Here is a 13861-nt window from a genome sequence, read left to right as displayed (position 1 = left end):
AAATGTATAATAGTCCTATTGTAAGATAAGAAGTTATTTACATCAAAGGAATAAAGGCTTTTAAATAAGAGAAATAAAACACAGCCCCTTAAGTGATAAATGCAAGAGGACTAGTGCCTAATTTTTATAAATGTGCCCTTGTTTATTTGGAAAGTATATTTAGGGGGTTCTTGTGACTTTAGGAGTGGAACATGCTTGCCTGTCCCTCTTCCAGCCTTCCTTCCTTTACCCAAATATTGGCAAGCATAGCAGTAAAGAGAGGTTTATCAAACTTTTCATTCAGTGGTACATTTCTAAATATTCTATGACTCATGTATACATTCAGCAAGCAGTTTTTGTAGAGTTTAAGTTTTGCCTGTGCCATTGTGTTTGACTCATTTGAAATTTACTTCTTGTGTAATATTAGGGATCCATTGTCTTTTTTTTCTTTAGGGATACTCAATTTCCCAAAACATTTATTTAATAACCTCTTCTTTCTCTACTGATCTACAATACCATTTCTGCCATATGTCAGATTTACATAGATAGGTAGGTTGGTTTTCTAGGCTCTCTGTTCTCTTCGATTTTGCCTCAGATATCAAAATAATGTCAATATTATGCTGTAGCAGATATAAAATATAGTTTTATAATATTAGATAGCTTTAGATCAAATCGTGATATATGACAGGCAAAGCCCCACACTTTATTCTTCTCTGTTGGTATCATCTTGGTCATTCTTAAGGCTTCGGAATTTCATATTAGTTTCAGAATAAGCTTGTCAAGTTTCATGAAAAAAGCCTGTTAGGATATTGATTGACATGATATCATGACCAGGTCAATTTGCAGACAATTGACATTTTTTTTTAACATATTGTGTTTGTCTATCCATGATTATGGTATAGCATTTCATTTACTTTTTTTAGGTGTTGTTAGAAACTTTCATTAAAGTTTTATAGATTTATGCACAAAATTCTTGCCCATTCACGAGTCAGTTACTTAAAATAAATTTCTTTACACACACACACACACACACACACACACACACCCTATTGGTCATGTTTCTCTGGAGAACCCTAATAAAAATTTTGGTACTGAGAGTGGCTGTATGGGAACATAACCTAAGGATAAGTTTTCTGAATTGGTTCTAGGGTTTCTGCCCTTGGATCTCTAATCTAATTAGTTTTAAAGGCACTAATTATTCTATTTCTAGCAGTAGAGCATTGATAATTAATGGTGTGATGTGGCAATAGAAATATGCAAAAATATCACCATTAGATACTCATAATCAAACACTTCTACGGGGCAAGGATCTAGGTAACCATGTATATGATACTTCTGAGCATTTTTGTCAAACTAACAAATATAATGAGATGGGCTGGTTGCTCCTAATGTCACTGAACAAAATGAAAAAAGAAAAAAAAAAATGAACTCAGGAAATTGAATATTTAAAAACGAACAAAAAGGAACAAAGAGTACCACTCACCGTCCAGTTATACTAAGGGTTAAGTCTCAACCCACCGCAGTCACCCACTGACAGAGCATGCCCTGAGAGGAATTCAGGATGGAAGAAACAGGATGAGACATTCTGAGCTTTGGAATAAACAGGCCCCTAGATAGTTAGATATATATCTCAGGAAGAACTTCAATAATCCCAGATTCTTGCATCTTCCCATACATAGAAAAGCAGTAAAATCATTTGTTCTTTGTGATTAGCAGTAATCTTTTACTAAGATATATGCATGATTGATTACATTTTTTCGAGCCAAAAAATTCATATATATATACTGGCTTCTCCCCTACTTCTTCAGAGCTGGTTACTCAGAGGTACTAAGAAGCTATCTCCCAGGTGGTAGTCCTCAGTAAGACCCTGAATAAAACTTAAACTCACAACAGTCATGTGCATTTTTCTTTACATTGACAAATTCCTAGCTCATACATCACATAGAAAGTGAAACCTGAAAGTTTCTATGTCTGCCCCGAAAGAAGGCTCTTTATTTGTCATAGGCACAGGGTTGAGAATGCTGGAAAACAAACCTAAAATCTCATCCTGGAGTGACTGAATTACAATGCAAATTGAATTCACAGGCTCACAGGGTATTTACTGTTACAATTATGGCATTGATTGCGAAGGAACATAATCCTGAAAGTTGAAATAGGAACATATAGGAAGACTTTGATGAAACTGGGAACCATGAGGAAGTATGCTACACTCCAAAGTAACTGCTTGAGTTTTCTAATTTATACAGACAAAAGTCCAAGGAATGTGTGTGGGAATGAATTTTAAAGATGTGGAATAATCACGGAAGGAACATAGAATTGGATCGAGCCAAATTTGTTGATATGGGCCCACTAAGCAGAGATTCTGCACTTAGGTGCAGCTTGGGAAATTAGAAAGTGTTCTAATTGGTTGGTTGGTTGGTTGGTTTAAATATGGACTAAAAGGTAGTCCAGAGTGAGCAAATCCAGAGTGAGTCCAGACCTGCCTTGATTTATTGTAGAGGAAGGGATTTAAATGTTTAGAGAGATTGGAGTGTTAGAGTACATTTGTCACTTAAAATCTACTCACCCACCCTGGAAGGGTCCCAGAGCCACCTTTGTGTCCTCCCAAAATTCATATGTTTTTGAAGGCCTAACCCCCAATGCCTCAGAATGTGACCTTATTTGGATATAAGGTCTATACAGAGGTAATCCAGTTAAAATGAGGTCATTTGAATGGGCCCTAATCCAACATGACTGTGTTCTTATAAAAGAATAAATATGAACACAGAAACACACATTAAGGGAAGATGATACGAAGAGACACAAGGAGAAAACAGTGATCTATAAGCCAAGAAGACAGTCCTGCAATAGATCCTTCAGAAAAAAACAACCCACTGACACCTTGATTTCAGACTTCTAGCCTCCAGATTTGTGAGACAATAAATTTCTGTTGAGTCACTCAGTTTGTGGTACTTTATTATAGCAGCCCTAGCTAACTAACATACTAAACACCCAATAAATGCTATTTTTATTATTACTTTTATTACTGTTGAATTTTGAAAAGAGTAGAATCATTGAACACCAGTGAAATTCATTGAAAGCTTTTGTATGTGCCAGATACGCAACTGCCCAACAGTGGCACTGTGGAATTGAAGCTTAAATGCACTACTTGTATGTTTAGGAGTCAGTAAGCATTGCATCTTGCTGGCTTCCAAATGTTTGGTTGTCCACTTACCTTTGTCATCCCCTATCTTTTCTTATTTTGGGGTATGTTATCTTCTTCCTTCCTGGTTACTGGTTTACCCCCATTTAAACCAAGTGCCCTTTCTCTAAATCACAAACATTAAAACAAGGTTGATTAATGCCACTGTCTGACTTGGTCCTTTAGACAAAGTTTATCATAATAAAAATGTACATTTATTCAGGAATTGTACATGTACACTTTCAGAAGAATCACATTCAAGCCTTCCTTTATATTTTCCTCTTTCCTCATTGATTCTTCAGCATTTGGCATGCAATGCAGATACACACTGAGAATCTGTACTTCAAGAAAGAAATCTTGAATTTCCTTCTTTGAACCCCTCCTTCTTCATCACTAGTTGAAGTTTTAGAAGGACACAGATCTGTCTGTTAAATGGAATTATAGGCTGTTTCCTATCACCTTCCATCTAGACATCTTTTCAGCTCAGCTCTTTTCTTACATCCCTCTCAAACTATCTTACCAAGATACTTTGCTGACACAGTTTTCATTTCTATCTGCTCTATCTGTAAAAAAAACAAAGTGACTATAACCTCAAGTTTTTGCAGGTGTGGAGACAGAGCACCATTAGAAGCCAGAAACTAGGGTTTATTATTCCACAAGCTGGAATCATACCATATAAAATGTTTTAAAATAAAATATTTCTAAGAACCCTGATTGCCTCCCTTCCCCAATAAATATTGAACAAGAAGCTACCAATAACCGCAAGATGCATGCAAATATAAATACAGGGTGTTCTAAACTCTTAGTGAAGTTCTGAGCCTTCATAAACTCAGAAGTATAAGTGTTACAAACTTAGAGAAACATCATTTGAAAGGTTAATTACTTATATTGCTCTCATACTTTTTTTTTTAATTGGGGTATAGTTGTTATATTTGTAAACATTTATACTTCTGGAGTTTACTGAAGCCTTAAAAGCTCACTCTAGACTTTGTGGATACCATGTTATTAATTCACTTTTTTTTTTCCTTTTACAAGTTCTTTTCTCCAGTATGATCATATAATTTTTATTTTCATGGTAGGAAAATGTTCATTTTTCAGTTTTGAATGTAGCACATTTCAGCAGATAGATTTTGTAGTTGTCAATTAAAAGACATTGTTCAGCAACTTCCCTGAATAATAAACCAATCTTTGTCTCTTTCTACAACACACTGAAGTGTATTTCTATTAGAATTCCTCTCATACTCACCACCAAACTGTAATCCTGGGACTTCATTGAATTTGTTTACATTTTATCTGTAACTATCACGGACGCCCAGCTTAAAATCTAGGTAAAGAAAAAAATGTGAGGTTTCTTCCTTAAAGAATATTGCAAAATAGAAATCAAAGGCACAGTTTTACTCCTCAATCTGTGCAATCTTAGTTTACAATTAAAGAATGATTTTAATTGTCAAACTTTTAAATTTTATTAAATGTTTGTGGCAATGCATTGAATGAATTCCAGACCTATATAAATACACAGGCAGCTGTTTGTAATTTGCATTTTTATCAGTTTTGAAAGAGCACAATGTACTTCCTGCATCTTATTTTCAGAATTTGCAATTATCATATTTGGCTATCCAGTATACAGTATGGACTACTTGAGTATCTCATTCTTGGAATTTTCATTTTGATTGTAAACCAGATGATCTCTGGCACTTTTCTCTTTTCTCATTTTTCAACCTCCAGGTTTACTTCCTCCCATTTCTTCTTGGCTCTAATAATAAAGTAGAAAAAATATTTCAGTTATTTTCTTCTTCAGCGTTTTTCAGGGTACCAAAAATTTGCATTTCTTTTGCTAATCAGTTACCATAAATCTAAAGACAAAACAAAAGCTTATTGTTCTAATTCATAATTCATAAATTTTCAGAATGCCATTCGAACTAATTCCACTTCTTTCTGAAGCTCGCTCGCTGTGATTTGAATTTAGACGGAGGGGTGGAGAGGAATGGAAATAATACTACAGTATGTAGAAGGCTGCACCATGGGGCACCCAGAATGAACAGAATGAATGTCCCCTCCTCTGGAGAAAGGCACCTCCAGTCACACCAGCTGTATGTCTATCAGAAAGGACAAGTGGACTCAAGGAAAGGCTGACAATGACATCTCTAACTGCCTTCAGCTCCTTTCCTTGATTCCTGCAGACACGTTTTCCTCTTCTACTGCATTAGCCTCATAGCAGCCAACATTGTCCCAAAGACTCCTCTCACCCAGTTACACTTCTGAGGCCTTGGCTCCAGATATTCCTTAGAGGAGTAGACTAGTGGCTCTCTCTAGCAGTCCACCTGTCCCCCGGGAAACACTGAAATCTCTCCTTTGTGCCCTAGCAGGAAGTGCAGGGGAGGAAACACAAGCTAGTCTTTCTCTCCCTATTCTGGTGATGACAACAACAACTGGAAAGGATAAGAGTTTAGGGGTGGGCTTCCCTGGTGGCGCAGTGGTTGAGAGTCCGCCTGCCGATGCAGGGGACAGGGGTTCGTGCCCCGATCCGGGAGGATCCCACATGCCGCGGAGCAGCTGGGCCCGTGAGCCATGGCCGCTGAGCCTGCGCGTCCGGAGCCTGTGCTCCGCAACGGGAGAGGCCACAACAGTGAGAGAGGCCCGCGTACCGCAAAAAAAAAAAAAAAAAAAGAAAATTTGCATATAAACTTATTCCCATTCAGTGCCTTCTTAGCTATTTCACATGTATGTCAATCACATTCAGATTTGAAATTCTGAGGGTTTTTCTCCCTCCCCTACCTTCCTGCTGCTTATCCTAATTTCTAGGGTTGGGACTGGGGAGGATGGTTGCTGCTGTGTGACAGGTAGGAAAAGAATGTCCTCTCAACAATCTTGGGTTTCAACAAGGTCTGGGTCCTGTGCTGGTGAACAGTGGCCCAGATAACATAGTCTAAGGTTTCTCAGGCTTTAATGTGTATCCTAATCACCTGGGGATCTTGTTAAAATGCAGATAATGATTCAGTAGGTCTGAGATGGAGATTCCACACTCCTAACAAGCTCCCAGGTGATATCACTGCTGGTGGCCCCCAGACCATACTTCACATAACAGGGGTTTGACCAGTGGATGATGGCTTGGTTTCTAATCGACTTCCTGGCACAGCAAACAGTTGAGTTTCCAGCTGAGTCCTCCCCGGAATAGCACCCAACCACAAAGGCATCTTTTTGATGCTATCCCTTTAGGCCTAGCCAGAAGACTTTGTGTAGACCTGCTGGTCCTCTCTCCCAGGAACTCACTCTCACTTGAAACTCACAGGGTTATGTGATGCCCTCCCAATCAACCCTGGAGCTCGGCAATCTTAAGAGGCTCTGTCTCCAGCCCTCTTGCGTTAGACGTGCCTCGTCCTCCCCACAACCCCACCACCAGATGGCGTTGAGAAACTCTCTCCAAAGCTTCCCCCCTAGATTGCATCTGGGAAGTACAATGCAGAGCCTCTTTATACTCAGATTCTTAAAAGTTCCAGAGGAATTCTATCATAGACCTTTCTAGCCCTGGGCCCTGGCATAGCTGGAGGTGGTGGGAGAAGGGGAGGAGGGAACTAGTACTGTGTAAGTGGCTTCACAGTTTCTGGTCTCCTGCTGTCTCAACATACCCTCCTCCTTACTCTTCAGATTGAAAGAAAAGAGCAGTTTCGTTGGCTCACATCCCCTGTCACATCCCTTTTCCTGTGGCATATGTGGATGGTACATGCTTCATACTCTCAAGTGACCCCTCCTTCCTCCAAATCCTTTAGTGATTCATGTTTCACTGTGTGGGATGGGAGGGGAGAAGGCTGCTGCAATACAAGAGTAGTCACTGGGACAGGGGCAGGGGGGTGAGAAGCACATCCTTTAATACTTCAAATAACATTCCACCCACAAGGAAACCGTGGGAGAAAAAGATGTGACTTGACAATTGGTAGTTTTATCTAGGATTTTCATTGCCTTTTCACCTCCTTCCCCCCAAAATTAAGTGCAACCCACATGAAGTGAAGAGGAAATATAATCAATTAAATAGTGCCACAGCAGAGTTTTCTCGCAGTACAATATGATTTGGGAAGAGATGGGAAAAAAGAAAACAACTGACTCCGGTATAAATATATATACAGGTCTGAATACTGCATCACAGTTATAGTCAAGAGTTTATAGGGAAATACTGCTTTAGAAGATCTTAGCTGTTTATTTTGGAAAGTGTACAGTTTCTAGTCTGGATGTGTTCTGATTCATTCTGGGAACCTCTCATCTAAGAGTTTATGGATTTCAGATGATTCTGAAAGTTCTAGGCTACTGATTTAGGTAGGAACTCCCTATCTAGGTCTTTTTCTGAGAGGTTCAGTTTTCCAAGAAATAACTGAAACCATTTTGTGGTTTTCCAAACCCACTGAGCCAGCCCCAGAATAAGCTGGGAGAAGACAACAAGCTTTTTAGTAGAAGAACCATATCCCAAACCTGAGGCCGGATCTGCTACAGACCTTTACACTGAGGAGGTTCCTGGAATCCCTACACCCTCCCAGAGCACAGAGCACAAGGGGGAGACCATAGTCACTTTGAACCTCCCAGCCTGGAAACTACGTCTTAGATGCCTTGTCAGCCAGCACCAGCCAATATGTGTCCATGGTGGATATAGTAGGGCTTTAATATTTTGCGTCAAAATATGCATTTATATATTGCTTTGTAGTTCAACAAAGAATGCATCTTATATTACATAACTGCTGAAACTGCTATGCTTCTAAGGAGAGAAATATATCAAAAGATTTCTGGTAAAATAAATATAGGCAAAGGAAAACACAATAAAAAAGTAAAATTAAATTGCTAGTAGAGAAGATATCTACTAAACTCCAAGTAATTATGTTCAGGTATATGGTGAAAACTTTCTAAATTTTCTAAAATATGTTCCTTGAGCTTAAAAACTTGTCATTTATTTTCAGAATTGTATGATACATTAAAATCACTAGTAAATATTTACCTGAATATATCTTTTCAGTTTTTGAATATGTTTTTGAAAAAGGAATTCTTTTTTGCCAGGCTGAACCATTATATGATGTTGACATATATTTATCTGAGAGAAAAAGGAAACAGGAATTAAATATTTTATAATGTTAAAATCATATTCCAGGAGCATTTCAAAGTTATAAATATCTCAGAGGTGAAGCTATTCTCTAATAATTCATTTTACCATTTCAAGGCTAAGGCATCAGGGATACAAGTGAGCTTATTAAAACCATTTAAGTTATCAATGAACACGGTTATACATCTCTTAATTGACTGTTCAGTTCCTCAAATAAGGCTTGCTCCCACGAGGCTAAGCTAGAGAAGAGTATGATATGTGTATGTAATCAAAATGTTTCATTGCCTGGCTTTACCATGATTTTACATAAAATTCTGTTAACATTTGCAGAGCTAAAGAAAGGAAGGAAGGAAGGTAGGTAGGTAGGTAGGTGAGGCCACCTTAACACAAATCTAGACTGTGGCATCAAACTGTTCTGGTAGTTACTGTATTCTTCACAGCTAATCACTCACAGTAAAATTATAATAAAATTAATAATAAAATGTAGTAAATAAAATTAAAAGTCTGTTTCACTTAAGAATATCCTTATTTTTATATATAAATCCATACATCATTCCATTCTAAAACAAATAGAAGAAAATAATTTAAAAGCTAACTTCTATTTAAATTGTAAAAGGAGGACCTAAGAGAGACATAGAGTTTTCACTTATGTTTCAGAAAGTACACAACATTCAGAACTCTACTAACTAGACTGTGCACACTGGAAAATACAAACATGAAATTACAGGGAATTGAGTGACCTTTTGTTAAGTTGAGAAGACAAACCCAACTTTAAAAGAGCCAAATTCATCTGAGGGGAAAAAAAAAAGAGAGATTTGGTTCCCTCCTCCCTTGTGTCCTTGTACTTCCTGAGAAATACTATGACTTTGCCTATTACATGATGAAATGATTTAGAAGCAATCTGGGCATGGGTGGGAGAGATGAGAGGTTGTCAAAAATATTGCAGTTAACCCCCAAACTAACCCTTTCAGAAAGTAATCATGAAGGCCTAAAGAAAAACCACAGCACTAGACAGAAAGTGATAATTGAACAATGCAGTCAGTGGAACAAGAAAATGTCAACCATTCAAAAACAATCCTCAAGAGTGAAATAAATTTATCCAGGGGGAACAAAGTGCAGTGCTCTGAGACAAAATTCTAGAGAGGGTCATGTCAAGCCATCTGCATCCAACATGTTTTCTCCAATATCCTTTAAATCACGTGCACTCCTGCACATGGACAAAAATCCTCTTACTAGTTTTCTAAGATGTTATGGTGGTGATGGCCTGGAAAAAGAAGGGGGTGGATAGCAATTAAGATTAGTTGGACCATCAGGAAATTCCATGGGAATGCAAACCACAGACATGAGTAAAGAGCCTATATAAGTATAGAACTCCACCTGAACAGAGGTTGAATTTGGGTTCCTTGTTAACATCAACTTTATTGTAGGACCCGTTTGTGGGCCTGCTGCGGGGAGGTGCATTCACTGAGACAGTTCTGACAGCATCTCTCTGACCATGGATATAGGAGGCATTCTCAGAGTTTCTGTTTTTATTATTGCGATGGTAACTCATTTTATTTTTGGGATTTGGAGACTGTACTGCTATAAAAGAAAGGGGGAAGAGAGTGAGGGATAAAACAAGCTGGTTTCACACCCGTAAATAACATATTGCACTTTAAATGTTTGATAGCACAATGGAAGATAATGTAAGCTAAAAGAACTAAGTTTATAAGAATTGGGCTGACATCTAAAATAACATGTTGCATGACAATGACTTGTTTTTCTGCCAGAAAATATTATTTAATCTCTTTTCAAATTACAATTTAGGAATATCAAATACATAGACACTTTACCTCTCTGCATTTCTGGTCCAGGAAAGTTCTTTGGTTCATCATAAATCCATTTTCTTTTTTTCAGGCCTTTAAAATGAGGCTTCCTCACTGGCTGGACATCATTTACTTAAAGAAGATACAAAGTTTTACAGTTTTTAAAGGGACACTTTCATCTGAAAATTACTGTAGGTGATAATTACATATCTGTGCATTCACATGTCAAGCAAGAGAAAAAAATAAATGTACCACCCCAATACATTACTTTCTAGAACAAAGGGTGATTTAATTTTAAGTACCAAAAAAATCTATCTTGGAAATTGATGAGAAAACTTTCAATAAGTAACATTCCTTTGGAGAAAAATGCTTTTCTCCAAAGGAATGTGTGGATCTTTTTAGGTTTAAAAGAACATAAAATTACAATCCAAATATAATTATATATCTCATTATAATGTTATTTTTAAGTAGTTTTAGAATAGTTATTTTGAACATAACTTTTTAAGCCTAAACTACTTCTTCTTAAGAAGTTGCATTAGTGTAAAATACTTTAATGACTATTACCTTACTGTTTTAAGATCTTAAGAAGTTGGGGGTATAGATAGTTTGGTGAAACAAGCCTCAATAATCAGAATTTGTAAGTGCTAATATCACTAAGTTATTCACTTCTTGCTTGCATGTTTTTACATGGAAAATTTTATGTGCATGCTCAATTTTCCAGGAATTTCTAAGGTACATTTCTCCAGAGTATCTTAAAACGATCTAGTAAAGAGGAGCATTCTTTATTATTTCTCCGTGTGGAGATCCTAAACATTCGCAACTAACTACTACACAGAGAAAATGAACATCAAATTCACTATGTAGATTACATTAGCTCTCTACAGTGGGCTGATAAATCTCTCTTTGCCCTAGCTCTCATCTTCAGCTTCAGCAGTAAACCTTCAGTGAAGCTCTGATTCACCACCTCCTCTCCAAACATCATGCTCCACCCTTACTCTCATGCTCCCACTCCTAGAACTTGGAAACCATATTTTTCACAAGTGTCACTAAACTAAGCTGCTCTGAGGTAAACCATCACAGTTCCCTTTGTTTCCCAGCTGGGGCTGAAGAATATTATAGGGGTTCAATAAATGAAATAAGGAAAAGGAAGGAAGGAGGGAGGGAAACAGGAAGTTTCATGAGTCTTAATTGTATCAAGAGAAGAAGCTCCAAGTACTACATAGCAAGGAGAAGCCCAATCAAGAAAAATAATCTGAAACATAATAAAAATTTGTCAACGTATCCCAGCACGGGTTAAATTTAAAATGTACTAATGAAGCTTCAGAGAACGGAGTATATTATTAACTTTAATATCTAAATTAAACTAGTGGGAAAGTGTATAATTTACTAGGACCTACATCACAATTCATTGTCAATTAGAAGAATATTGTGTCTTTAATTCTTAATCCTGAATAGTTTTCAAACCATCCTTTTTTCTTTCCTTTTTAAAATTCTACTGCAAATAAGCAAAATAAATCCACGATAAGGCAAATATATCTAAGGCCAAAAAGTGATAGAGCTGATGTCTCACTTGAAGAAGGGTCCTCTCTGCACTTCATACTGATATTCTCAGTAGCATTTAATACATGCATTGTAGGTACTAGTCGGGTAGTTAGGGAACGCTTTGGATGAGGACTGTCCTTGTTATCTTTTAAAGCAAATTAAGAAAATAGAATGTCACTATTAGTAAAAAGAAGTGTTTCCATTGGTATTTCACTTTGCAAGCATTATATGATGGGCATACCTATTTAAAATATATATACATATATTAATTTTTAGAACCCACCACTGAAATTCCCTAATTACCACATTGAGTCCCCCAAATTTGTCACTAACAAAACATTAAAAATTCAGAAATAACAGCCATTATCTTCAATATGTAAATTATATATTTGTGGCAATATTTTTAATACCTCTGTATAAAAAAATAAAATACAAAAAAAGAAAAGGTTATCAATTTTACATCAAGTGTGCCAATTTAAACCAAGGATGAAGTAATATCTGTAACAGTCGTCATTTGTTCTAAGCTTTGGAGCCGGGCCATCCAATAGAGTTTTCTACAGTGATGGAAACATTCTAAATCTGTGCTGTCTGAAATGATAGCCACTGGTCACATGTGGATATTGAGCACTTGTAATATGGCTGGTGCAACTGATGAGCTGAATTTTAAAATTTTATTTAATTTTAATTAACTTAAACAGCCACACGTGAATGGTGGCTATGGTTATTAGTGTAGTCAGAGGTATGTGTTTTTTGATGGATTGAGCAAAAGAGAGGAAACAAGATTTACATATAATTTTCCATAAGGAGAATTTGATCACAAGTGTCTTCCTGTTCTTGAGAACATTTATTTAATGGTGGGGAAAACAGTAGATGTAATTGGTTAATATTTAGACGGAGAACATGTGAAGTTCTCTAATTACAGGACAGCTGTACTGTCTGTGACTGAGAGAGCTGCCCAGCAGAGGTCCCAGCTGGGGGATTCTAAGCACAATAAAGGCAGCATAACACTATAGAGGGTGTATTTTATTATCATATCTCTGGATTATTCACAGACTATAATTAGTAATAATCATAAAGTGGGGAAGTCAGCATGAGAATTGATACTCTTCTCAGTATATATATCTTCACAAAGCTTTCTAAGAAAATTCAATCACACTGAATATTGGAAGATGAAAAAAAAAAAAAAAACAACTAAAGAGGACTGGGTATTACCATTTAAGAGGACCAATAACTTTAGAGCTAGCAAGACTCCTAGAAATTATGTAGTCCAACAGGCTAATTTTTCAGATAAGGAAACTGAAGCTAAAAAAAAGATGAAGCCCCAAAGGCAAATAATTAGGGATAGAGCCAGGACTGGAAACTTAGGGCTTCTGACTCCTCTCTAGTGTATTTTGTGTATATTTTTATTTATAACCTTGCCTCTACAACAATAATGCTTTATATTTAACTTGTCTATACAAATTACAAATGGATCAAAATATAGACTGGCTCATTACCTTTAGCATTTGAACATTTTGACATCGTGATTTCTTTCTCTTCAGTTAAAGTTTCATTTTCATCTACTCCAGGAAATATGATCCTCTGTGGAATGTAGCAGTCACCTCCTATGACAATAACTTACTGTCAGTGGCAATGATGGCAGAAAATTGTACAAAACTATCTTTTAATACAGGATAATCCTCCCCGAAAATACCCCTTTTGCACAGTTTTATGTAAATACTTCTCAGTGATACCATCACCATCTCTATACATACCATATATGTTTCGATTAATACATGTGTATATATATATCTATATATATACGTGTGTGTGAAAATACAGTATGTACACTTACAGATAATTGGAAGAAAATTCACACAGTCAACACAATTTTCCATATAACAATCTTTACCACACTTTAGAGATACTCAGAGTAAATATAATTTATCTTCCACACAATATCTTCAGATATATGAAAGCAGTTTTTATGTTCCTTAAAGATCTTCTATATTCCAGGATAAATATCCATAGTTGCTTTAAATATTACTTAAATACTTAATTTCAGATCCTTCACCATACAAGTTACCCTTTCTTAACATAAAATATTTGTTTCAAGTAACCTTGTTTAAAAATGATGCCCAACTTCCCTGGTGGCGCAGTGGTTGAGAGTCCGCCTGCCAATGCAGGGGACACGGGCTCGTGCCCCGGTCTGGGGAGATCCCACATGCCGCAGAACGGCTGGGCCCGTGAGCCATGGCCGCTGAGCCTGTGCATCCGGAGCCTGTGCTCCGCAAC

At 36.9% G+C, this 13861-nt stretch overlaps 1 protein-coding gene across 1 annotated transcript in view; it reads right to left on the bottom strand.

Annotated features, from left to right (window-relative positions):
* Positions 1 to 4859: 4859 nt before the first annotated feature.
* C10H12orf50 (chromosome 10 C12orf50 homolog) overlaps positions 4860 to 13861 on the bottom strand; it is a 33489-nt gene continuing 24487 nt past the window's right edge. The window contains exons 10-15 of the mRNA XM_060306520.1: positions 13084 to 13191; positions 11616 to 11732; positions 10073 to 10177; positions 9618 to 9821; positions 8139 to 8231; positions 4860 to 4913 (exon numbers count right to left, since the gene is read on the bottom strand). Coding sequence (XP_060162503.1) covers positions 4888 to 4913; positions 8139 to 8231; positions 9618 to 9821; positions 10073 to 10177; positions 11616 to 11732; positions 13084 to 13191 — 653 coding nt within the window. The 3' untranslated portion in view covers positions 4860 to 4887. The remainder of the gene's footprint in view (positions 4914 to 8138; positions 8232 to 9617; positions 9822 to 10072; positions 10178 to 11615; positions 11733 to 13083; positions 13192 to 13861) is intronic.

This window comes from Globicephala melas, chromosome 10 (assembly GCF_963455315.2).
Source record: "Globicephala melas chromosome 10, mGloMel1.2, whole genome shotgun sequence".
In the NCBI taxonomy this organism is placed as follows: domain Eukaryota; kingdom Metazoa; phylum Chordata; class Mammalia; order Artiodactyla; family Delphinidae; genus Globicephala; species Globicephala melas.
This window is presented reverse-complemented; position numbering and strand designations above follow the sequence as displayed.